The following is a 25,680-nucleotide window of genomic DNA, read 5'->3' on the forward strand; positions in this document are numbered from 1 at the left end:
GACCCCTCTCTGGGTGGGGACAAACGATGAAAACAGAAAATGTGGCTGAGAAAGACCTTACTAGGTCGTCTTCTCGCCCATGTAAAGGCTGGAGCAGCTCTGCTGAACAACCCCTGACAGCTGCTTGGGGGAGTGACTATTCCCTCTCTGTCATGGTCCATGTTACTGGGTAGGTATTGTAGGAGTTTTAAAACAGTTGGGTTTAGTTGACCAAGGAGTTGCCTGCCCTGTATGCAGTCCTTCCCCAGTGTATAATTTTATATTCAGACTAAACAGAATGAACAACAGCAGGAAGAGCTTTCTTTTTAAGAAAGCAAGCTATTGTTAGAGCATCACTTACCATAAATCTCTAGTGCTTCTAATCCTGCTTTCCTGCCATGGCCCTTTCTACCCTTCTATCTGCATACCGATTTACAGTTTGCAGGGTCTGCTCTGAGTTTCGTGGGGCTGTCCTGCAGCATTCCTCTGTGGTCTTTTCCTCTTGGATGGGCAGTTTTCAGTGTCAAAAGGATAATTCCAAAACGTCTGCTTTTATGAAAATATACCTGCATGCTTTCTAACTGATAGAAAGATGATATGCTGCTTTCCTGATCAAGTTGCACTCACTGCCTTAAAATGAAGGATTTGCAAGGAAAGCCGAGAACTGCAAGAACTGGATCATACATATTTCATGTTGCTAGTGGCTTGCTAGGGGCTGAACTCCCTTTTATTTGCTCTTCTACCTCTTCCCTATGCTGTGCCTGAGACCGTGCCAGAATTTAAGGTGCTCCTATTTCTCCTTAAGGCTGGCGGGATCTGTACCTTCTTTCTGCCAGGATTCTGCTTTATTTTGCTTAATAGATTGAAGACTGTTAATGTAGGCTTTGTCCTTGCTGCACAAATAGACTTCTGGGTGTCTCTAGGTACTTGGATAAGCTTTGCCTGCTTGTGTTTGGTCCCGGTGAGGATCTGAGACAGCTGCTTGCAGCTACCAAAGCAGATCAGAGGACTTTTTTTTTTTTTTGTCCCAACATGTAGCATTCAGCAGCTCAAGTGTAAAGCTGCTCGCTGAGACAAAACTCTGATGGTGCTTTACCCTTGGCCCATGGTGAAGTGCTTGAGGACCAGAAGCCTGGCCAGTGCTCAGTTCAAGCAAGTGGATAGAGCCTTTTCCAGGGGAACGGATTTCAGAGGGGGATTTTCTCAGTTCAGCCTTCGGTCAGCATGCTCCTGTTTTTCTGACATGTAAATGGCAGGTCCTGCTGGGTGTCCTTTAAAAAACGTTTATAATAAGCTTTTGCTGTTCATTTGATTGTTTCCTTGTTCCAGGATCATAACCTAAATGTACATGCAGCCTGGCAGTGCTGAGTGGCTCTGTTTATATTCCTCCTGCACCTGTGTTCAAGACCAGCTTTCTGGTGCTGGTCCCTTGCCATGCACTTGTTGGGTGCAGAGTGCTCAGCGCTTCCCGGTGCCTGCGCAGATGCTGATGGTACTGTGTTTTGAAGAGGCATTTGCCTTGTCTGGGTTTGGATGCTTAGGTTCTCTTTGCAGCATTGCTCTCCTGAATGTCCGAGTAGCCTAGTTCCTGGTGTTTCTTGCTTTGAACAGTGCTAGCATCCAAGAGTATCTCTGGATTAAAAAAACACCTGTTGCACCCAGGTGCTTGAGTACACACTGTGGTCCAGAGCTGGGTTGTGAGTAGGTTTAGCCTGACCTCACCAGTGTTTCAGCCGTGTGCTGCCTCCTGCGGTATTGCAGTATTTACATCTCTGGCTTCTCTCAGCATTGCCATAGGACACTGCTGCGGCTTCGAGCTGTGAAAGCAATGTGTAGTGCTTGGCCTCCCAGCAGACTTGGAGTCAGCGCATGCTTTACTGTAGAACGAGTCACTGTAAAACTATATGGTGAATATAGTAAACTATATGGTGAATATGGTAAAGTCGTACAGTTCTTCACAGGGTCCCTGGAGAGGCAGGGAAAAGGTGCTTTGTATTTTGTGTTCTTCTAAGTGCCATGTAAATGCCTTTGGTACTAAAACAAGAAGCTGTGCAGGAATCCTCCTTTGCTTATCTCTGACTAGCAGCGTGCTGGATACTGGGCCTGTGTTTGTGAGAGGCGGCCATGATGGTGAGCGCTCAGAGGTAGCTCTTGGTTTAGGACAACCGTAAGATGATTTCACTCTGCTTTTCTTTGCTTCCACTAGGTTGTCGTGTTTCTTTCTGGTGGTGGTCAGATTTGCTGATGGTTCATATTTTAGCTGGGAAAAATGTCCCTTGTTGGGATTCTGGTATGTCTGTGTACAATCAAAAATGTTGAGTGGGCTGGGAATAGCTTCCAGCATAGCTGTATCAGTTTCTTGGAGCTCTTTTGTTCGGTAGAAATTCCTTTCTTTTCTCTCCCCCTTCCCATCCCCCTGACAACCCACCTCTTTTCTACAAGGACATGCTGAGGTATAATTCACAATCGTGTGACTGAAGTGAAATATGCACAGCTGCAAATGCTTTTTTAAATGATACTTCATTGTTAAGGCATCTCTGAACAGGTTTGCCGTTCCAGTAGCCAAGTGATCAGAATGTGGTAACAAAGAAGATTTTGTTGAAAACACTTGACTCTCTTTTATTTTTATCAAGCTCTGAGAATGTTTTGACCACTCACTACTTTTGCATGCAAATAAGAAGTATCTGGAGCAGGGTGGATACACGGTGGGGAAATACATTAGATGTGTCCCTGAGAAAAGGGTGCGTAGTTGAGTTTTCCTTTGCTCTCCCTGTGTTGGTATTGCAGAAATCATATGGCAGCTGGAGTATAATAGAGGACACATTAGACAAAAGTTTTATTGATGTCTGAAGCATCAGGGCTACCCAGTCTTGCATCCTGCAGCTCTCCTCTATCTTCACACTAAACAGAGAAACTTTGCAACTCTCTTTTCTCCTTGGATCCATCAGACTTGACACTTTTGTGATTTCTTGCTTTTTATGGTGCATAACAAACCCCAGCAGCTAGAAGCTGCAGGCATACAGTGTTCTGTGGCAGTCACTGTGGCCCAGGACTGCCAGGGTTTGGTATGGGGCTGACTGAATCACAGCCATACCAAGAGTCAACCCCTGTTTATAGGTAAGTTGAAATAGATTTTTGACATCCAGGTTATCACAGAAGGCTTGTACCAGTTTGAAGGCAGAATTTGGTATAGCTCAGTGTGAACAATTCTCTAATCTCTGAAAATTCAACAGTTCATTTTGTCTCCCAGAGTTTTTGTCTCTTCAACAGTGAATTCAGGCTCCTTCTCTGTCTTTTGTTCCTCTGTTTTCTGTCCTCTGCCAGCAGACTGCTGCTCCTCCTGCTGACAGTCTCCTGGGCTATCTTGGTTCCAAAATTATCACCAGATTTTCCAAGCTATTGCATGAGTAACTTCAGACTTTTCTCCTGTGAGTGAATTGACACTCTCCACCAGCCCTCCAAAAGGACCTTCTCTGAATAGAAGCTAATCTGTGTTTGAGATAGCACATTTGCAAACAGATGACCCTGCTAAGTATCAGTCTTGGGGGGTCATCTGTCTCTGCAGTGTTCTTGCTGATTCAGGTGTGAAAACAAATTGCTTAGTAATTTGTAATTATATGAACATTTATGTGTGGTCAGAATTCATATATGTAACGTACGAAAATCTTAGTCAAACAGTTGTAGCATGCACTCTCTTGCCTCTCCAGTGTTTCCCTTCAGCCAGTTTCGAAGTGCTTGCTGTGAGCTGATGAGCAACCTTTGCTTCACAGTGGTGGAAGTGAAGGCTACCACCTGGGGAGTGGTAGCAAATCTATGCTGGGTCTCTGGAGAGCTTGGGCTCACCAGGATTGAGGGAGCCCCCAAAACATTTTTCTTTTTCTTTCCCTCTGTAGGGAAATATGATTTCTTCAGAGATGTGGATTTGACTGCCTCAGTGCTGACTATCATGCCAAACGATGGCCTGGGAGACTTCTTGCAAATTGCATGCAAAATCTTAAAATGGGAGGCGTTATTCTACTGTTTGTAAGATGTGAAAAGGCAGGGATGGCCCCTCTCATCATAGCATCAGTGTAAGTACCCAGGTTCCAAAGGAGAAGAGCACAAGGGATGGTGGTTTTATATTGCCCTGTAACAGATGGGCACAGAGAAGCAGGTTTATTGTTTTACAAGTACCCCAACAGAGAATTTGTTGCATCATCCTTTTAAATCTCAGCTCAATCTGCCAGATGTGGAACATTTAACAGCTTTAGAAAATGTGGTGGTTAGTAGATTGTTTGCCCTGTTAGTGTATTTGAGGCTGTTCATGAAAAATCTCAGCAGAAACACATGAAATGTATTTTTGTACATTATATATGACTAGCTATAGGCCTTGATGCAAAGTTTAATGTGCTTGCTGTTAGCTGTAGTCATGTAGTGAAAATCAGAGGTTAAGTGTGGTCCTCTGAGTGAGGAGGGCACAAAAATTAAGGATACATCCTATCCTGATGGTTGAAAAAAAAATGTTGTGGTACTTGTCCCTATCTCATCCCCACTGATGACCCTCAACTGTTTCTGTGACAGAAATGCTCTTTGACAGGCTGAGTATGTGCACCTGCTTTCAGGATGTTCCTTGCCTCATCCATAAACAGAAGCACTGACCACAAAATAACACTGATACCTATTCCTTGCTCTTAGCATCACTGTCATGTTAGTGTTAGCTGATTGCATCAGGCAAATGTATTAGAAGAGAACATTTTCAGTTTGCTGAGACTGGTCTGGCTGTAGAGTTTGGCCTCCATGAGTGATCTCATGGTGTGGTCCTATTCATAAATGGAGTAACTCTGTCTTAATGCTCCTTAGGCTCCCCGGTAATCCCTCCCAGCAGTGAACCTTAATATCCTGCTGAGGAAGAGCCGCCTCGCATCCAGCCTCTGCTTGTTCATGCCTCATTTACCTCTGTCTGCTTATTCTGTAGAGTACCTACAGTTTATCTTGATAAATCTGGGAGTAGTGGGAACTTGTAAGCCTGATGAAAGGTTGTGGGGACTAAATGGGTGGTGATTGTTACAAATCACTGTTTTATTGCTTATACTAAGCATTAAAATCTTAAGAGGGTCTGGAACAAGTTCTGAGCAGTGAAGACCAGCGTCCTAGACCACTGTGTGTCTATCATGGCTTACTGTTTTGCTTGTTGACACAGGTCACTCTTATATTTTAATAAATATGCTTGACAAATTGAACTAACAAGTTCAGGCATTTGGTTTGCTTTGCTACTCCCTTATTGCTTTCAGGAATGAAATATCACCAGCAGTGATGCTGAAGAAATGTAGTATCTAAATAATATTGAATCTCTGCTTGCCAGCTCAACTTACGACAGCTGCTGGAGAGGTTTAGAATATTAAGCAAATGCAAATGTTTCTCCAGAGTACATCCCTGCATTCTGCCTGCTACCGCAAACATTTGGCACTGTGGGTTCTTCTGAAGTCCTTTAGTAAAAATTGAGGTTCCTTTTTTTCCCTGAAAAAGGTGATATAAGCTTTCAGAAAAGAGGGTAAGCAAAGTCTGAGTTGCCAGGTTTTCTTCGTTTTCCATGAGAAATGCAGTGAAATCTCAGTCATGGTGGGGGTTTTTACAGAAAAGAAAACAAGTAGAAAACCTTGTGCTGGGTTATTTCCAAACAAGTTCTTTATTTTTCAGTAGCGGCTCTTTAAAGTAGAGCATACAGAGTATATTTAGATGTGAAGAGAAAGACTGCGGGGGAGGGAAAGACATTTTTAAAGTGTTGTTGAGAGACATTTTGAGATCACCTGGAGACTGGGAGCTTCCCTAAAGGAAGCTGCTCTCACTGAGAGGGGATCAGAAGTCCTCTGAAACCTGAGCTGTTCACAACCCCACTGCAAGGCCTGGAAATGCATCTTCTTCTGGCTGTCCCCAGGCCGTAAGGACAGCCTGGTGGTGTGGGCTCCTTCCTGTTCAGGTATCTCCTCAGAGTCATGGGAAGGTGCTTGATGCAGTCTTTGTCAATGCAAAATCTGCTGCTGCACTGTAACCTCCACAGGTCAGCTTTAAAGATTGCAAGAGATCCTAGTTTCTGTTCATTAGTGCACTTTTAGTGGGTTCTGTATTTTTCAAGGCCTTTGGTGGAGAGCTTGTGTTGTGCTTGACAGCAGGCTAGGGACTGCACCCTCTATAAGCCTTTTCAGTCCAGTTTGGCTGGTTTTGGAATTCAAAATACCGCTTATGGTTACTGCTGAAGTTCCTTCCCTGGCAGTAGTTTCAATTCGGCCATCTGGTTCTTCCATCAGCCTAGGTAATGTGGCTAACTGTTTGGCTTTTAAAATCTCACTGGATCCTTTATTCCTGTTCTCTGGTGATTTCCTCCCCAGCTTATCTGTGCTTTTCTGAGCACTCCAGCAGGCAGTTTGCAAATAAGCGGAATATTTGATGGAAGAAAAGCAAAAGATAGGTGCCGGAGCACAATGCAACTTCACCCAGAGGCATCGAGACGCATTTCTTGCCTTGCAAGGAATGCTGAACTCTTTTGCATTTTCAGACCTCCTCTGACCACTGTTACTTTTGCAAAGCTCCGCTCAGTTTGCCCCTTCCATTCTGGGGAGGCATATCTGCAAGGGATGCTGTATTTCAGCTGCTTTACCTTCGATGTTGTGTTGCAGTTTGAGGGATGTTAACCAGTGTTTCCAATGTGTTTAGTGCTGAATAGTTCCCCAGCTTTAGCGGCAGGATCGGGAGTGCTTTGTGAATTATATTTAGTGCTTATGGAGGCTGCTTTGTCAGCTGTGTTTTGTTGCCTTGTAAAAACTGGCACCATTCGAATCTAAATATATGCTTCTGGGAACGAAGAACCTTCCTTTTATAATTATTTTCATGTGTTTGATTTGGGAACATCCTTTGAGCTGGGACCACAGGGTAAATCGGTTGTCAGAGTTGTTATAGAATCATAGAATGTCCTGAGTTGGGAGGGACCCCAAATTCACACCATGTGTGTGAGGGTGTTGTCCAAGTGCTTCTTGAATATCGCCAGGCTTGGTGCCGTGACTGCCTCCCTGGGGAGCCTGTTCCAGTGCTCCACCACCCTCTGGGTGAAGAACCTTTTCCCAATATCCAACCTAAACCTCTCCTGGCACATCTTCCTGCCATTTCCTTGAGTCACCAGAGAGAAGAGTTCAGCGCCTGCCCCTCTTCCTCCTGAGGAAGCTGCAGGCCGCGGTGAGGTCTCCTCTTAGTCTCCTCTTCTCCAGGCTGAATAAACCAAGTGACTTTAGCCACTCCTGATATGGTTTCTCCTCTAAACCCTTCACCAACTTCATGGTCGTGCTCTGGGTACTCTGTAGTAGCTTTATATCCTTAATGTACTGTGGTGCCCAAAGCTGCACACAGTACTCAAGGTGAGGCCGCAGTGCAGAGTAGAGCAGGACAATCCCTTCCCTTGACAAGCTGCAAATCAGGGCTTGATGCACCCCAGGGCACGGTTGGCCCTCTTGGCTGCCAGGGCACACTGTTGGCTCATGTTCAACTTGCCATCAACCAGAACCCCCAGGTCCCTCTCCGCAGAGCTGCTCTGCAGCCTCTCATTCTCCAGTCTGTATGTACATCCAGGTTTGCCATGCCCCAGGTACAAAATCCAGCACTTGCCCATGTTAAACTTCATACAGCTGGTGATTGCCCAGCTCTCTAATTTGTCCAGATCTCTCTTCAGGGCCTCTCTGCCCTTGAGTGTCAACAGCTCCTCCCAGTTTTGTGTCATCAGCAAATTTAATTAGTCCTGCATCCAAGTCATTAACAAATGGCCTCAATTAACCGGCCTCAAGATGGATCCCTGCAGAACCCCACTAGTGACTGGCTGCCAGCCTGATGTAACCCCATTTACTATGACCCTTTGAGCCCAACCCGTCAGCAAATTGCTCACCCACTGCATTACATGTTTATCCAGCTGTACGCTGTACATTTTGTCGAGGACGATACTATGAGAGACAGTATCAAAAGCTTTACTGAAATCCAAAAAGATTACATTGACTGGCTTTCTTTGGTCAACTAAGTGGGTGACCTTGTCATAGAAGGAAATCAAATTTGTTAGGCAGGACTTTCCCCTTGTGAATCCATGGTGGCTAGGACCAACGACTGCATTGTCTTTCAGGTGTTTTTCTGTAATTCCCAGAATAATCTTCTCCATAATTTTACCAGGCACAGAAGTGAGACTGACATGCCTGTAGTTACCAGGTTCATCCCTGTTGCCCTTCTTGAAGATTGGGACAATATTTGCCAGCTTGCAGTCAACTGGGACCTCTTCACGTCCCCAAGAGCATTAAAAAAATTGAGAAAGGTCTTGCTATGACATCAACCAGCTCTTTAAGTACCCTTGGATGAATCCCATCAGGCCCCATCGACTTATAGGGATCCAGCTGGAGCAGCAAGTCCTGCGCAAGTTCAGTGTTTATTAGGAGTTTACCATTGCCACAGTCATGGTTCACTAGCCCAGGGCTCTGGGGGGTCCCTGAGCCCACCATTGGTGTTGTAGACCAAGGCGAAGAAAGCATTAAACGTCTCCACCTCAATGTGTCCCTGCTTGTGAGGTGACCATCCTCATCAAGCAAGGGGCCAATGTTATTTCTAGCCTGCCTTTTGCCAGAGTTGCAGTCTTCTGTGCGAAGCCCCTGTGCACAAGTGAGCTGGTGCTGTGGGGCTCAGTGCTTGCCTGCCATGGTGCTGTCGGAGCAAACAGCTGAGGTGCTGCCAGCATTACACAGGGTGTTTGTTACGGCTGCAGAAATGGCTCTTCATGGAGCTGGTGGTTCTCCTAACCTTCTTTCCAACCTGCTGTTGAATTCATTGGGGTTTGGAGTTGCACCTTTCCTGTTGCTGCTTCTTCCCTGTAGCTAAGGTTATGTGTGCTGTGTTTTGGAACCTCTGCATGCTGGAAAGAAATCATAGTTTGGGGTGCTATATAGTCCTGCTGTGCTTGAGGCATGATGAGAATTGTGCAAAAAAATTGTCTCCAATATATGTAATGAGTTCTGATAGCTCTCTGACTGTTGTCCCATTCATCTCTGGAGTTGGGGAGGGGGGTGCTGGTGTTAAACATGGAGCAAGTAATGGAACAGCATAGACCATCGGCTCTGCAGGGTATTGGGGTGGCTGGCTGCACATGCTGAACTGGAAGAAGGCTGGAATGGCAGGATTTGAAAACTGCTGCAATGAGAACAGCTTTGGGATCTGTGAAGTGTTCTAGTCTGAAACCAAGCCTGCCAGTGGGATGCTTTGCATATTTGATTGCTGTGCTGGCTGATACCAAACGTACCATCAAAGTTCACAAATGTTTTGCACTGCTGCTGGCTGCTCTGCCTTTACTGTTACAGGACATTTTGAGTTCTCAGTAAAAAAAGGCAAACAGCCGCTTGAGGTCTAAATTATGCTTGTGTGGTTCTCCCATCTTGTTTATTTCAGGCCGTACTGCGAGCTTCACAAGCAAAACCCTGTTCATCTGGCACTCAATGCAACTAGTTTAAATCAAGATTACAGAATGATGGTCTGTTTAGAATGGGCCACTTGCCCTGGCTTTGCTGCCTTGGGTCCAGATGGGTCAGCAAGGGAAAAGCAAGCTTAAAAAACAAACAGAAAAACCCATCTGTAAAACCAAAACTCCTTTTAAAAAAACCTCCTACAACAGTTTTCAGAAAGTCTGTTTGTTCAGAGTGGTGTAAGGTAGTTATCTTTCAGAGAAGTACTGAGTCTTTTTGAATTCCATGCCATCAGGATCTTGGCTTTGACTGGGAGGGCCGCGTGTCTGACGGTGGCTCTTGAATGGGGCAGCATGTGGGGATGGCTGAGTGAGAAATAACTTGATGCGACCCATGGTATGAGCCTGTCTGGTCTCTGGAGCGACAGGCTGTTTGGCTCACCTGTTATCAGAAGGTGTTGTGGAAGCTGAAGTGGAGAGGAATAAGGCCGAGAGATGGCAAATTGTTCATGCCCTGAGAGCAAGCTCTAATTTGGGGACACCAAGAAGCCATCTGTCTTTCCTTGCCTGATTTCTTAGCTGGAGGCTTCTTAGTTCTGATTTCTCATGATGAAGAGATCACAGTGACAGGTAACACGAGCAGAACTGAGCTCTTCATTACAGGCTCTTCTGACATGGGCCTGAAGTCAAGGCTCCTGTTGGCATAGTTTTCACCTCTTGATGGGGGCCTTTGATGGCTGATTTACAAAGGGGAAGATAGGATATTTCAGGCCGAGTCCTGGCCTCTAATGCTTTGCAGGCCTTAGGGACAGTATGTGCTGTGGCTGGGACTGTGGTGTCTTGCTGGGGTACCAAGTGGCTAAGAAGAGTGCACAGAGAGCACAGCACCAGGTGGCACAGCAGCAAGTTCTTGCTGTGGACCATTCAGCAGTGGGAATGAAAAGCAGAATAACACCTAGCATTTTGAAAGTAGTTGAGCGTTGAGAGTGCTTGGAGACCTGTGCTTCATGCTACCGAAAAGAAAATGGTAAATACTGTAACAGCCTGGCTGGTGCAGGACCTCCCTCTGAATCTACCTACGCTCAAATGTGTGCCAGCTCCTCGCTGCTGAGTGCGTATACAGGCTTGAGGCGGAGCAGGGGAGCTGCTGGGGAAGTAGGTGTTCGGAGAACAGGATTCTTGATGCAGTAGTGAAGGAGGATTTGCCATCAGACTACTCTGGAGGGGAGCGAGGAGGAACAAGCAGGCTGTTGGAGAAACTGGTCTCATTTGTTGCATGGTTGAGGGGAGCTGGTCACGTGTGACTGTGATATCCCTAGTTGCTGTGGAGATATTACATTTCCCAATCTGATGCTGATGCTGCGTTTGGGATGCTGTGCTCAGGGCTGAGGCATGGATGTCTTGGGGGGGGGGAGTGAGGTTTATCATCGAGGCAAGGCACATGCTGGAAAAAACATGTCCCTTGAGGCATTTTCTTAAACCTTTTCATCTCATTGACTGATCCCTGTAACAGAGCCAGCTACCACTGCAAGGATTTCCTCTGGTGTGTGCTGGAAGGCTGGGTGCCGTCTTTGTTCTTGCAGCCGGCTGCTGCATTGTCAGCTTGGGAGGGGGATGCTAGTACAAATGAAGGCAGAGATGTGCTGCTCTGTGCTTTGCAGCAAGCTGTGGATCAGGAAGCCTTTAGCTCTAATGTTTCTTCTCATCTGCTGGCTACTTCGTGCAGTTCCCACTAGTCCCAGAGGGTTCAGGGGTGGATGGGGACCGCTTCTGGCAGGCAGGGAGAGCGTTCCCATGGTATGCCTTGAATAGCCAATACCAGCGATCAGCCTGCTGTGTGACAAGCGCTGCTGTCTGGGGCAGGGGGGCCAGCGAGGAGAAAGCAGGATGCCTAAGGGAGGGGAGAGCTGCTGGGTTTGTTCCAGCTGCCAAAGTGTCTCTTCTTCATCCCCTACCCCCCTGATTTGTTTTTGCGTTCTTCCTCCCAGGGTCTCCTTTTGGTCTGGGGTGTGATTCATTTGGTCATTTGTGTATATGCTTTTGTGCCAACCTGTAAGGCATGTGGTGGGAGCTGCCCTCTACCATGGCCGGCTCACATAAGCTTAGTGGGTTGTGCCTCTGTTTTGTTGCCAGCTAGCTGAGAAACGAAGCCCTAGCTGCAGAAATGGCTTGACCAGCCTACATCCTAAAGGCTCCCTGTCCCTGACATGTGCTACTTTGCTCTCGTTAGGTGCTCAGATGGGAGACTTGCATTTCACTGCTGCAAGGCTTTCAGGGCGAGAGGCTGTACTGGAGTGCATGGGTATCTTGTGCAAGCTTGTTAGACCCACAGCTACCACTGGTCTTTGGTCAGACGATGTGGCTATGCCTGGTCTGTTTCCATCTTGGTGGTGGTACCTTTGGTTACTCCAGCTACTACTAAGTTAATACAACAAATACCGGGTGTGTTTGTCTCATCTGTAAAATAGAAAATGTAATCCTCATGGTCTGTCAAAGGAGCCTTAAACATGAATCAGCTTTTCATTATTTGCTTCCTTTAGTCTTTAAAGCTAATAAAACACCTTCTTACTGCCGCAAAACTTTAAAAACATTGATCAAACCTAATCTACCAGTACCATCAACTCTTCATTGGTGCTCCCTTTGGTGTCAGGATGCTGCACAGTCCTGGTGTTCCGGATGCCAGGTTTGAAAGAGGCAAGCCAAGAGAGGTGTATTTAACTAGTCTTCTGCCTGTGCTTGGCTTTGCAGGCAGCATGGTGTGAAAACATAGGTGGGTTTGTCTAACTCCTCTGCGCTTCATTGCCTGTCTGAGAAACAGACCTAATCCCTGCTTCATGTTTTGGGGTTGGTTCCCTGCCCCAGGTCACCCTGTAAAGGGATTTGAAACCATCAAAATGAAGAGTGAGAAGCCAAATCTATAGCAGTGTGTGCAAGAACAGAGGTCTTGGCTGAGATCAACAGATGTATGAAGAGAGCAGTTTCAGCTCTCACTGAAATGACTTCTTAAAGGGAGAGAAAGCTGTTGTTTCTTGGTAGCACAGTTCAGAGCACGTACCTGGAGGCGAGCAGTTGGCGACAGACAAGCTGATTTCCTGCCAGTGTGACTTGAAATACATCAGATCTCAGCCAGGAATACACCAAGTCAGAACATGGTGTGACACAACTGTGAGCTTCCACAAGAAGTTTTGCTTGGCTACCTGAAGAGTATGTGGAGCTGTGGAGATTTAGCTTTAATATCTCTGGGTTTCGCTGGCTTTGCTGTCCCTCAGTAGTGCCCTTTCCTTTCCGGACTGCTGAAGTGCTAAGAAATGAGTAGTGCCAATGGAATATGTAAACTCTATGTATTGTGAGCCAGGGAAGGGTTTAGAGGAGAAACCATATCAGGAGTGGCTAAAGTCACTTGGTTTGTTTAGCCTGGAGGCCGAGGGCAGACCTCATTGCAGCCTTCAGCTTCCTCACAGGGGGAGGAGGAAGGGCAGGCACTGATCTCTTCTCTCTAGTGACCAACGATAGGACCCGAGGGAATGTCAGGAAGGTGTGCCAGGGGAGGTTTAGGTTGGATATTGGGAAAAGGCTCTTCACCCAGAGGGTGGTGGAGTGCTGGAACAGGCTCCCCAGGGAGGCAGTCACGGCACCAAGCCTGGCGATACTCAAGAAGCCCTTGGGCAATGCCCTCAGACACATGGTGTGGATTTTGGGGCTGTCCTGTGCAGGGACAGGAGTTGGACTCGATGATCCTTGTGGGTCCCTTCCAGCTCAGAACATTCTATGATTCTATGATTTGGCTTGCAGGGATCCTGATTCCTTTCTGCCTTGGGCGAATCCCCTAGAGCCAGACAGCAATGTCTTGTCCCACTGAAAGATGACATCTCTCAGCATTTTCCAACTGATATGTTGGGGTATCTAAGCTCTGATGCACTTAATCCTTGGTCATATTAACTGCATGCTGCTCCTCAAGTAGCAAATGTGCCCATGCAGATTTCTAGGATCTTTTAAAAATGATGCAGTTCTGCAAAATTTTGATACCCACACCCCTTTTGCATGTTCAGTGTGGAGCAGGTATAGTTGAAGTGAGCAGCACAATATTTCAGCTGTAAAATGATAGTGTCTGGCTGTGTGTGTCCCTGTGAGGTCCTGGGTAAAGCCTGTTGTGTAAAATAAGCTGCCATCCTCTTACCTATCCGAACAAGACCTGCTTGCTACAGCATTTCTGTGGATCTTAGTCTCTAGAATCTTAAGAGCTTCATTCTCTATTAATGCTGGGAAGAGGATTTCAAGATCCTTGAGAGCAAGAACAATGAAAATACTTGCTCTGCAATTGTTTCCTCGTCGTCTTAAAGCTAGAACAGAACAGCTAGCTTGAAGGTTGCTGTTTACCTTGGTGGTGTGAATAAAGGAGAAGCAAGCAGAGACTAATATGGGACTGTTACGTTCCTTTGCATGTTACTCAGATTGTTTCTGGCATGACAAATTGGGGCGTGTGACCTCTGTCTCCTCATTTAATTTGTTCCTGCTTTGGAGGTTACTTGAGAATGGGACCAAGATTAGATCGTTTTGAGGGAATTGGCTCATAAGCTCTGGGAAGTGAAGAAACATTCTTCCTGCAGCTTCTACCATTTATACCCTTGCCTGGAGGCCCCACTCTGATCCTTCAGTGACATAAGAGGACAGCTCATCTCCCCTGCTTTCTCCCCAAGCTAAGTGTTGTAGGCCAGTACAGAGTTCTGCCTTTAGCATGTAAATATGCAGCAACAACTACATCCACTTGTTCTTTTCTTCCTGGCCATGGGTGAAGCAGGTGTAAGAAACGGCTTCTGCAGTTGATTGTTCATGTGCTGCAGGCGTTCATACCTTGGTTAAGCAGCTGTCTTAGAAAAATGCTGTGCAAGGCTTCTCACTCCAGCCTCTCCTGCACAGATGCCCCTGCAGCTATGTGCAGAATGATTCTGTCTGGGCCAGTGTGTGTGTAGGTGGGTCTTTGCCTCCACTTCTCCTTCAAATGGCTTACAGTTTATTTTGGGACTGACTTGGGTGTAAAGTGTCAGCTCACAGCAAAACACTCAAAAGTTGAGGTTGAAAGCATCGGGGTTGGAGGCTGCTTGCTGTCCTGAAATGCTGAAATAACTTGGGTGAGGTGAGTCAGATTGGACTGAGTGACCAAATGGAAACTATTTTTTTCCTTATAGCCATTGGCTGATTGAGGTTTACAGACCTCAGAAAAGCACACTCCTGGCATGAAATGTTTTCTCTAGGAACAATGTCTTCACAGCTTTTAGCCTGGACAAAGGGTATCTGTGTAGTGAGCTAGAGTCTTCCTGCCCCAGCTCCCATCTTGCACTTGGAGCCCACTATAGCTGTGGATGCATCTGTTATTACTCTCAACTTCTATGGGGCTTAATTAAAATACAGGTCTTTAATTTTTAATTTTTCCTTCCTGTTGATTCGACTGTCTCTGCATGAATGAGGTCTCAGTACAATTACTATGCTCCCTGTGGAGACACAGACATTTAATTCAGTGAGGCAGACTCTTTCTTGGAGGGAGTTTATTTTCCTGATCTTTCTACTCGGAGGGATGCAAAAGCAAAACATCCAGTGACTAAAGAATGTGACGCTTTATTTGGCTGTTTCTGGGCATGTTTGCTGGATCTTGGTTACTAAAATGTTATGTTCTTTGCAGATAACTGCCTGTGCAAAGAGCTAGTGATGAAGCTATTCAGCTCAACTTGCATTAGCAGGGAGAGTTGAAACCATTGGGTCAGGTCCAGGTTTCTTCTTCAAAACTGCATTCTAGCAGCAGTGATGTAAAAATGAAGAGTTTTATTCTTGTGGAACACATTAAGCTGGCTGATGATTTATTAACCTGAGAATGGGGTCAGGCAGGTACCTTGTGCCTTCTTGCCGTGGGGGGGAATGCTTGTGACCAGAGGGAACGCAAGCTCCTCAGCAGGCACTGCCTGCTGCTGCGTGGGACCCAGCTGTGCTCCTAGCAGGGAGATCTATGAACCTTCAAAAAAGGGTGGAAATCTTGGCGCTCAGATTTCCGTTGCCCTTATTTAACACTGCTGTGGTAACTTAGCACTTTTGCTGGCTTAACTCCCCATGTGCAACCACAGGTCAATGTTGAAGCAAACACGCAAAGAAAGGGCTTGCACGCACGTCCTGTGTTGTAGTCCCAGGCTTTTTATAGACTGCTCAAAATACTTCAGGCTCTTTCAGCTCCAGACTTGAGGCTTCTTCAGTTCCCCTCGTGTGTCTGTGCTCTAGGTTATTTTCCCTCCGTTCACGGAGATCAAATATATATGTATGTGAAACTTGCAAATTAACAGGCTCATTGATAGAAATGTTTTGTGAGACCAGTCCCCTTCTGATCCCTGAGATTTAACGGAAGTACAGCAAAATTTAGGCAAAAGATAAGTGTGTGAAAAGAGGTGCCACCATTATCAGAGGTAGTTATGGCAGACAAATCCTTGCCGTACCCGTGGGTGTGAGCAGTTCAGGATCCCTGTGCTGGCGGCAGGGGCACCGTGCTGGCTCTGGATGCAGCGATGTGCTGGAATATGCCTTTTCATGATTACTTGAGTAAGGTACGGCCCCGTTCTGCCATGTATTCTGAAGATTGCTTTGATTTGGAAGCTGCAAACTTAAACAGAAGATCCGGAACAGTAGGTGTGTTGAGGGTAAGAGTGATTTGGTGGGATTTAAACTCTGATTTTATTCCCCCCACCCCGTGATGGAGAATATAAACATTTCATTGTTGTTTGTGTGAAACGCCTTCTAGTACCAGCAGCCCAGCAACGGGGGGATAAAGAAAGCAGATGCATCCCATGTCTTTTTAACTGCTTTTGTTTTTCTGATTGTTGTAAAGGAGGCTTTTAATATTTTTAATTTTTTTTCCAAGCAGCAAGTGCTCCACAGGGCTTGATCAAAGCTCATAAATGATGAATTGAAGGAATGCCCAGCGGAGAACAGAAAGCCCTCCTTGTGCTCCGTTGTGTACGCTGAGAACACCATTGTTTCTTCCTGTACCTTTTTCATCCTCGAGCTCTGGGCCAGAGAGAAAAGGCCTTTGTTCCTTGCCTGTCAGCTGAGACAATGCCAGTGTGTTGTCCTACCTCTGCTCTCAGCACCTGATGGCCCAAGCTCTGTGGGTTTTGGCAAACCAAGCGTGATTGTTCTCCGGCTACAGCGTTACAAAGAAAACAAATGGCATCACAGCCTGCTTTCTCCAGATCCTGGCCCGGCTGCTTCACTGCAGCGGCCACGTGTGTCTCTGCTTACCACTTTGTTCGGGATGTGGAGGGAAAGCTGGTGGCCTCTCCCACGCTCCAGGCTGAGGGATGCAGCTTCACCTGACTTCGAGTGGACAGGGACACTGAGGTTTGCGGCTGAACGTGCTGGCCTGTGCTCTCCTGCTTGCACAGGCACCTGCTTTGTTCAGGCAGAGGCTCTGCCCATGCGTGAAAGCACACTTGGTTTCCCCTCTGCCAGCCCAGCAGCGGCTGCAGCTGTCCTGCCCGCTTCTGCCGTCCCTCCGCCAGCACCCAGCGCCTCCAGACTCGCGCTCTCTAGCACGTTTGTCTCGATGACACTGCACAGCTGCTGGTGGTGTGACAGAAGCAAACGGAGGCCCAGGCAGACCCAGTTTTTCCACCTTCCTTGTAATTTCTGTAGTGTCTCTGGCAGTGCTGTCTTGGTGCAAAACTCTGCAAAGGAGAGAGTTTGTAGTTCTCTCTACCTTGTTTGGGGGGTACAATAGTAGGAACCAGTGCCTTGCAAATGAGCAGGGGGAGCAGATAGCATGGGCTAGGGTGGAGAGGAGGCTGACAAGGGCAAGTTTGGAGAGGTGCTTGAATTAAGACCATGAGGAGCTATGACCATCTCTTCCCTGTTCCTAGCCCCGCATGAGAGGGCAGAGTTCAGGCAGAGCCACAGGTGTTTCTGGATAAGGCAGGCAGCAGCTGTTGCAGCACCCACCACTGCTCCTGCTGGGAATAGCCTTTAGTTGCGTCTCTCCTGCAGTTCTGTACCCAGGCTGATAGTGTCTACCTTTGGGCATTGCAGCAAAACAATGTTTCAGCTTCCTGCTGTGGTGGGAAGACACAAGTCACCCTTGCAGTGGTGATTTGTCAGCTTCCTGGCACCAGTGTGGAGTCCTCTAGATCAAGAGCAGGTCAGTCAATGGCACTTGTGCTACTGCTGCCTAGGCTTGCACCAAAATCCACTGTCAACTCCTCTTCCCTTTCTGTCTCCTGCTAGACTTGACGCCTTTGTGAACAGCCCTGATACTACACTTTATCTGGGAGAAAGAGTGGGTTTCAGAGGACTCATACTGAGGCTTGCAAACATCCTGTGGCAGAGGCCAAAGAGGCCCATGCCGTGGTGTAGGGACCTGACATAAAGGCAGTGCCAGCTCCTGGCCAACATGACAGATGATGTCTAGTCACTAGAATCCACCTGGAACCTTTCTCTGGCCTCTGCTTTCCTCAAGTTGAGCTGTCTTTCCTTCAGGTTTATACCTCCCTGCAGTTTGTTTTCTAGGAAAGCCCTCTTAATTACACCAGCTAGTGGTAACTTCTGTGAAATTGTGACAGTGCAAATATTGTGGACCCATTACCTCAGAGCCTTAACTCAGCTGCACCTAGTCCAAATTTTATCCCCGCCCTGGCTCCCTGTGCTGGAAGGCAGAAGTGCAAACAGCTTTAACCAGAACAATGTAGCATTGCCCGGGTAAAGAATGTGATTTACTTGCATATGTGTGGCATGTGAAGGACAGGGCCAGAGGGCACTGCTTGAGTCCTCGCCTTCTTTCTTTTTTCTTTTTTTTTTTTTTTCCTTTCCATTACAGATGCCTGAGCCACTTGCTAGCATTTTTGTTTGGGGGGGAGGAGGAGAATGCGTGGGTTGACAAGAGGAGGTGGGAGTGAGATCTTTGGGAGCCAGCAGTCTGAACCTGAAAAAGCCAACAATTTAGGAAAGCTTTGTGGATGGGTTTAAAATTACCCTGACCCAGTGCTTTTATATTGCTGGAATTTAATTCCTCTGACTTCCAAATTCCTCTGACTTCCAAAGCTTTTGGTCTGACTCAGAGCAAGAGTTCCCAGGCTGTGGTCAGTAGAAGTCTGTGCTGTGAAGTGCTCTCATGCAGCCATGGGTCTGTACCAAACAGACAGACGCACCTTCTGTCCACCTCCGTGTGTTTTCAGTCTGAAAAGCCAAGGACACCTCAGATACTTCTGCTGGCTTTATGTCTGTATCGGTGTGCAGCTTATGTCTGGAGCCTCTTTTCCCTCAAACTGGGATACCTCTGCATGTAAAGTCTGTTCAGAGCTTTTTCTTTTCCAGACATGATTATAACTGTTTCTCTTCTGTTCCTGTTCACAGGTTATGCAGCTTGACATTAAAGAAACTGGTAGTCTTAAAGGAGTTGGATAAGGAGCTTATTTCTGGGGTCATTGCTGTCAAAATGCAGGTAATTGCTGCTCAGTTCTAAGAAACGAATGTGTTGCTTGGGTAAAAATACTGGGAGATGCCTAAACTGAGCTGCTCCTCCATGTGAGGGTCTATTGTAGCCACGGGCTCCTTCCCAAGTACATCAAGGCATTCCGGAAGTGTGGAGTCTCTTGTGATCCTTCCCCCATGTTCGTGCTGCGTTTCACTGTTTTAAGAAAACATATTGTTCACTGAGGGCTCAGCATGAACTTCTCTCTATGTAAAAATGCTCTTTGCAGATCATATGCTTTTACCCCTTTTTCCTGAGCTGTCACTAAATCCAAGCCTGATTCTCTGTTTAACGTGCTTCAGCTCGCTTTAGGGCTGAACATCTTGGTAATTTGGCCCTGGTTTGGGGGGTCTGGAGTCTGGGCCTTCCTCTGCTGAGGGACAATGCTGCTGTCAGGAATCCAAGTCACTTCGTAGCCAGGTGCTTGTCAGTGAATTTGTGCCTGTACATTTTCATTTGTTTCCATAAAATACAGATGTCATCCTAGGTAAATAACCCACTTTACAGCATGCGTTTGTGCCATTTAATTAGGTGTCTACATGTAGGTCACAGTGCCTGGAGGCAGGCTAGGAAAGAAGGGGACTCAGTTCCACAGTATGTCACAGCATCAGTTTGGCTGACATGCTCCCACCACTGCAAATGCTGAAGTACTTAATGAGTAAAAGCCTAGCAGACCTATAAGTAGAAAAATACCATTAACCATGCTGAAAAGCAGCTGCTTTTCAAATAAAGAACCGGGCAAACCCCTGCAGAGAGCTGGTTGTGTCAAAGCACACAAAATCTAGCTTGGAAGGTGAACTCATGAAAGCTTTCCAGTGCAAGAACATGCACCTGGGGATTTAACTGGTATATCTCATCTCCATAAGCAGTCCAGCTGGGGTAAAAATGTGTCCCTCTAGGTTGGAGGGGGTGCATGCACACACAGCAGAGAGTAGAAGAGCAGGGAATCTTTTCATACACCTGGATTCATGCCATCCTCAGAAGCAGCACAGCAGTGGGTTCCTAGGCTGTCGGATATTGCTTATCAGGACTGAAAACTTTCCATGTGTTTGTACTCCTAGATGGTAGATGCATCACTGTAAGGGCCTGAGGCTTGTCAGTGAATGATCTATGCCCAGAGTGTGTCAGACATGGGTTGGAGAATTCAGTAGCTTTTACTAGAGCAAAACCTTCTCTTCCTGTCTAGGTTACTGCTGACTGCTTATACTTTCTATGGGTGAAAGCTTGCCCCAGACATGCAAGTCCAAAGGGAATTTTAACACATCGGACTTTCATGTCTATTTTGAGTACATGTTGTGATCTGCTTTGCTAAAATAATTCAGATGCTGGAACCTGAGCAGTTCTTCTGTAGTCCTCTCTACAGCAGGGCAGATTCCTGAAGCACTGGAAGGCAGAAGGACTTGTCCTGTTTGGGATGCTCATCTGTCAAGTCCCAGGCTGCAGCTTGCATCCCCAGGCCATCCTTATTTTTGCCCTTGATATGTCTGTCTGGTTGACCTAGAGGTGACAGTGGCTAGAACGACCACTGTCCCAGAAAGTGCCTCACCTTGGGTGTCCCATATTTCTTTGTGATGTGCTATTTAATGGTGGTCAGTAGCACTGCAGCTATCTCGGACACAGGCAGATTCGAAGCCCTGTTACTAAAAGTCCCTTTATAGCTTGCAGGTTATGATGATGATGCTAACAAGCTCTTTCAGAGACACTTAATTTGCCAGCACTCTGGTTTCTGATGTGGCTATTGTTTGAGGCTGATGATACTGGATCATCAAATATACAATCTCTGTCAAATGACTCACTGCCTTTGCATGGAGAATTGTGAGAGAGAGGTGTCAGGCACTGGAGTCCTTCCAGAGGGGATGACTGAATTCAGACCTAATGAGAGCAGCTTACCTGCATTTCCCTTGTCTCCTTGCAGCTGCCTGAACAGTGATGTTCAAGGAGTTGTCAAGTGTATTTCCCGAGCTGTTGCTCTGTTCATCCACTGTGGTCTTTTAAAAGCAGCTATATTTGGTTTTGCATTAGATTTTGAGTTGCATAACAAGTAAAGCCAGATTGTTGCTATTAGGAGCTTTGCACCAACAGAACAGATGCAGCTGTTGCCAGCGGCGAGGTTAACTGTGCTTTACTTGCATGCCTGCTGCTTTTCCTGGGAGGAGCTTTTCAGTTCCTCATCCTGCTCTGCTCCATCTGTCTTCTGATCCACTGGAGCTTAGGTGCCTTGTCTTTTCCACAGCGGAGCCTGTGCTGTGTTGTGCAGGAGCTGAGGCACCGCTGCAAATCACAGCATTCACTCTGGCTGCACCAATGACATATTTGGGGAGTTGTAAATGAGTCTCTGCTTCTCTCTCATCTTGGGATGCTATTTGGGGCTGATGTGTGCAGACCAGATTTTCCTTCGGATGTAGCTGGGAGGTGTTTACTCCCCGAGTCTGCCTCTGGTTTCCCAGATGCTGCTTTTTTCAGAGCTACAGTTCTGTGCTTCTGGGAGATCAGCCTGTCTGGACAAAGTCAGATCTGCAGCCTCAGCAGAACATTGAGCCAGGGACCTCTGAAACTTGCCACTGATGTTTGAACAGTGCAGAAGGATTTGCTGGGCAGCAGTCTGTTGCACTTTCCTGCTAGTGTTCCCTGAAACATTCCCTGAAATGAAATGTTCACACAGTAAATAGCCCAGTAACTCGGTTAGCATACAGCAGCCCAAACACAGGGTTGATTTGAAGTTGCCCTGTAATACTCCACTGTGATGCATAGTGGACTTTTTTCTTTTATAACTCCAACTACTCACAGCTGTTTAAACAAGTTAAAATCTCTACTTTCCCCAGGGAGGGGCATGCACAAAAAGAAAAGACTAGTCTATCGTGGCTAACACTGGAGATTTAAGTATGACACTGCGGCCTTCAAACCCAGGAGATGATGAGCCTTGTTACCTATTGGCTGAAGTAAAAATACGAGACTTGAACTTGAGGGGTGGGGGTTGACTCATAGCTTTTCAATGCTGGGGCTTGGCAGAACAAAACCTGCTTTGTTTCAGTTACGAACAGTAAATATGCCCAAATCTTTATTAGTCAAATCTCTCCCTTTCATCTCATTAATATCTCACAGAAATGCAAGGTCAGACCCATCCATTCACTTTCTCAGTGGTAGTCCCTGACCGTGCTCCCCCGTTTTCAGTAAATAGCACTGGGGTGGGATGTAAGGACTGGCTTCTGGGGAACTCACCCGGTGGACTTGGTTTCTGTACAGGGCTCCAAGCGCATCCTGCGGTCTCACGAGATTGTATTGCCCCCGAGTGGACATGTGGAGACGGAGCTTGCGCTGACCTTCTCACTGCAGGTAAGGTGCGATGTGGCCTTAGGCCATGTGTGCTTGCTGGACTTGTTGCTTTGCAGTGAGCAGAGGTGCACTGTGGGTCTGACGTGAAGATCCTTCTAGTGCTGCCAGAGATGCTTTTTCTTAAGGCAGTCCCAGACGTTTCTGAAGAGCTATCTGAGCTTTTTGGCTTGTCTCTGGGTAGTCAGCTGTGGGGAATTTGAGCACAAAATGGTGCCGATCCAGGATCTGGGAAGGGAGAAGCCCACTAAGAAAGCTGCTATATAAACCGTTAGAATTGTTCTTGGGGCAAACTTGCGTCATGGAAGGCAGATCTCCAATACTGACTTGTCTGGGGGGAACAGGCAAGTTAGATGCTAGCTGCAATTTGCTTGTCCTCAGTGCAACAACACACATTTATCTGAATTGCCTCTTGCATTGGGGGCCTGGAGCAGGGTGCTGGTTCACAGTATTAAGGGACATTCCTTGTTGTGCATCGTGTGTTTGGAGCCCAGGAACAAGAGGACTTTGCTGCAGTCTGTGCTCTTCACGTTATGGCTGTGGCAGGAACTGGAGCAGAGCAGGATGGCTCTCTTGCCTTTCCTTGCCTTGCTTATGAATCGGCACTGGAGGGTGGCATTGTGGGGGGTGGCATGGAGTGTCAGGCTGACAGAAGGCAGTAGTAGGAATGGGACAGGTGAACCTCTGATTTGGAGTTGCTGAGGGAGGCACCATTTGGGGAAACAGGAGCACTATGCAGTTACTCCTGGCTCTAGAGACATAGAAATAGCTGGCATTTGGAGCATTTTATTGGTTCCTCTTTTCCTCAAAGCATGCTGTTCTGGTGCTGCCTCCTGAGCAGGGAAATAAGGTAAATAGAGGCTGGCTTGCTGCAAGCAAAAGGGAGGATCCTGCATGCCTAGAGCAGAGCCAGGCAGACGCTCAGAAGCATTCATATCTGGATTACCTGTGTTTTGGGACTGTTGGTTAGATCTTTAAATCAGGAGTTTGATCTCGTAAGGAGAAAGGCTTAGGCGACGTTGTTAGACTGGTTGTTACTCAGACCTGTGCAAACTTGAAGCAGATAAGATTGCAGACGGGTGATAATCCTGTGGCTAACCAGGCAGATACACAGATGGCTGATGCTTCTGGTTCTGTCCTGATGCAGCCCACAGACTCGGTTAACTGCAGCATTGCATCCCCTCCTTTTGAGAACAGAAATAACAAAGCCACATGCCAGGAATACATATTAATGGATCCTGAGGCTGCAGCTTTCGCATGGTTGGGACCAGAGCTGTAAGATGAGCCAGGTCTCCCTTGCAAGTCCTTATCAGCAAGGAGCAAAGTATTTCTGCAGATCTTTTTTGAATTAACTGGGAATAGGGTTGGGTTTTTTCTGGGACTCAGAGCAGTGCTGCAGCAGGACACAGAGCATTGCCTTTAACTTGATTTCTCCTGAAGGGGCTGGGAATTGAGCCAGAATAGGGGAGAGCAGTGTCCGTGACAACGAGCCTTCTGAAGAGGTGAGCAAGCTTAATGCAGACATGTGCTACTGGTCTCTGACTGCAGGAAGGATTGGTGGTCTTGGATGCAGTAAGGCCTGGGAAGCCTTTCTGAAATGGCACAGCAGGATTTTTATGACAGCTTTTATTGTTTCTTAATTGGATGATGGCTGGAAACCTAGCTAACAACTGCAGCTTAAGCCAGATACAGTCTGAATTTAGTGCCTGGGATGTATTTGAGAGTGGTGATGGGCCTGAAAGTAAAAGCACATGGATGTAGCAGTGCAAGAGGATCTTAGTGTCTTGCAGCAGCCAGTATCTCCATATTGCACTGTCAACTCTTCAAACTGTATGCCTTGCTATGTGCTAGCTGTCTGGATTTGCAGCCCCTCCTATGTTCAGTCACCGCATTCTCAGCTGCTTCTCCTGCGTGAAATGCTTATCCTTTGCGCAGAGTGTTTCCTTGTCAGAGCTAAGCTAGAAAGGTGACAGTGCAGGTTGGCATAATAGTGAGCAGCCCATTGTATCTGGCAGGCCTACACTCAAACAGAAGGGAGGAGTTTCCTGTTGCTCTATTATACAGCTGGGGTAAGACTGGAGTTATTGGTGTATCCAATCCTGTTTCACCTTACCAGCTAGGGCTAGACCATTGGTAGCCTTTCTGGCTGGTGAGCTGCCATCACCCTTACTGCTGGAATCACTGATTCTCCTGACCTTCTGTGGGTTTCGCAGGATCAAGTGGAATTCCCCAGATATACCAAGCACAACATCATAGCTCTCTGGAGCACTTAATTCCCATGTTTAATCTAATAAATCTTTCCAGATGTAAGGAATTACATCACTGGAGCTTCAGAAGGAACGTCTTGCCCTGAGTCTCGCTGTTCTGCTGTGTGTGATAGATCCTTCTTCTCACCCCTCAGAGGTGCCTTGGAGTGCCTGGTGTCTCCTCTAAAAGCCTTGTTTTCAAACGTTTTGAGCCAAAACGTATTCCTCTCAAATTTCTGTCATGGGCAGACAATTACTGAGAAGTTTTGATTGAAACCATTCCGTAGAGTTGATAAGCCATGGCTCATGTTAAAAATAGCTCATCTGTGCTATGAAAATGGCTCGGCTTTTCTTCTAGAGGCCCTTGCTTTTAACTGAGCAGCGGAGTGGCCTGAGTCTCTCTGTACCTTTCTTTTATCATCTCCCTGAATGCTCATCAGAGGTGGCCAGGCAGCATACCTTTGAAAAACAGAAACTTGCACATGTATGGACTTGAGCTGTCCATTTAATCCCTGAAAACTTGTACACATTGAAATCAAGCTGGCCTGGGACCAAGTGTGACTTGGGACTTCAGTTGTGGGCTCATACTGCAGCAACCTTGGTGTGGCCCAAGTGCCTTGATCCAAGAGCAAGGTCTCCTTGCTCTTGGATCTCTTGCTTCTCTTCCCAAACACGGAAGGGCCCCAGAGGTAGGGAGATGGTAGATTTGAATGCAAAAGGTGCCTCTGGCTTTTTGAGCCCCTTTTGCCCCTTTCCCCCCAATAACTTTCTTCCATCCTTGTTTAGGGCCCTTGCATGTCTGTAAAGTTAAATTCAGGCTTGTTCTGGACTGCAAATTAATATCTTGGGCTTTCTGGTGGCACTCAGCATTTGTATTTATCAAACATTTTGATAGGCAGGAAGTTATTTTTACAATGTCCCAAAGAAAAAAGAAAACCCAAAACCAAAAAGAAAGAAACCACCACCAAATGTAGGTTTTGCCTATGAGAGAAGCATCCTTCACTTGGGAATGTCCTGTTTGAGATCCCTGCAATTAGGTTCTCCTGTCTGCAGGTTGCTTAGTGCTATGTATTTGGTATATTTGGAGCATGTTTCCCATTCACCTCTCTTCTCAAGATGGGACTCTGCTACCTGGTCAAGTGGCTGCTGTATCTTTTCTTGAAGGTTGCTCT

The 25,680-nt window shown here is 46.8% G+C and overlaps 1 protein-coding gene across 11 annotated transcripts in view; it reads left to right on the forward strand.

Moving 5' to 3' along the window:
- The window catches only part of PACS2 (phosphofurin acidic cluster sorting protein 2), an 84,758-nt gene that overhangs the window by 12,223 nt on the left and 46,855 nt on the right, over positions 1 to 25,680 (forward strand). For all 11 annotated transcript variants that reach the window (XM_075097135.1, XM_075097141.1, XM_075097145.1 and 8 more), the window contains exons 2-3: positions 18,815 to 18,902; positions 22,176 to 22,265. In XM_075097135.1, coding sequence (XP_074953236.1) covers positions 18,815 to 18,902; positions 22,176 to 22,265 — 178 coding nt within the window. The remainder of the gene's footprint in view (positions 1 to 18,814; positions 18,903 to 22,175; positions 22,266 to 25,680) is intronic.

Source organism: Phalacrocorax aristotelis, chromosome 6 (genome assembly GCF_949628215.1).
Source record: "Phalacrocorax aristotelis chromosome 6, bGulAri2.1, whole genome shotgun sequence".
Classification (NCBI taxonomy): domain Eukaryota; kingdom Metazoa; phylum Chordata; class Aves; order Suliformes; family Phalacrocoracidae; genus Phalacrocorax; species Phalacrocorax aristotelis.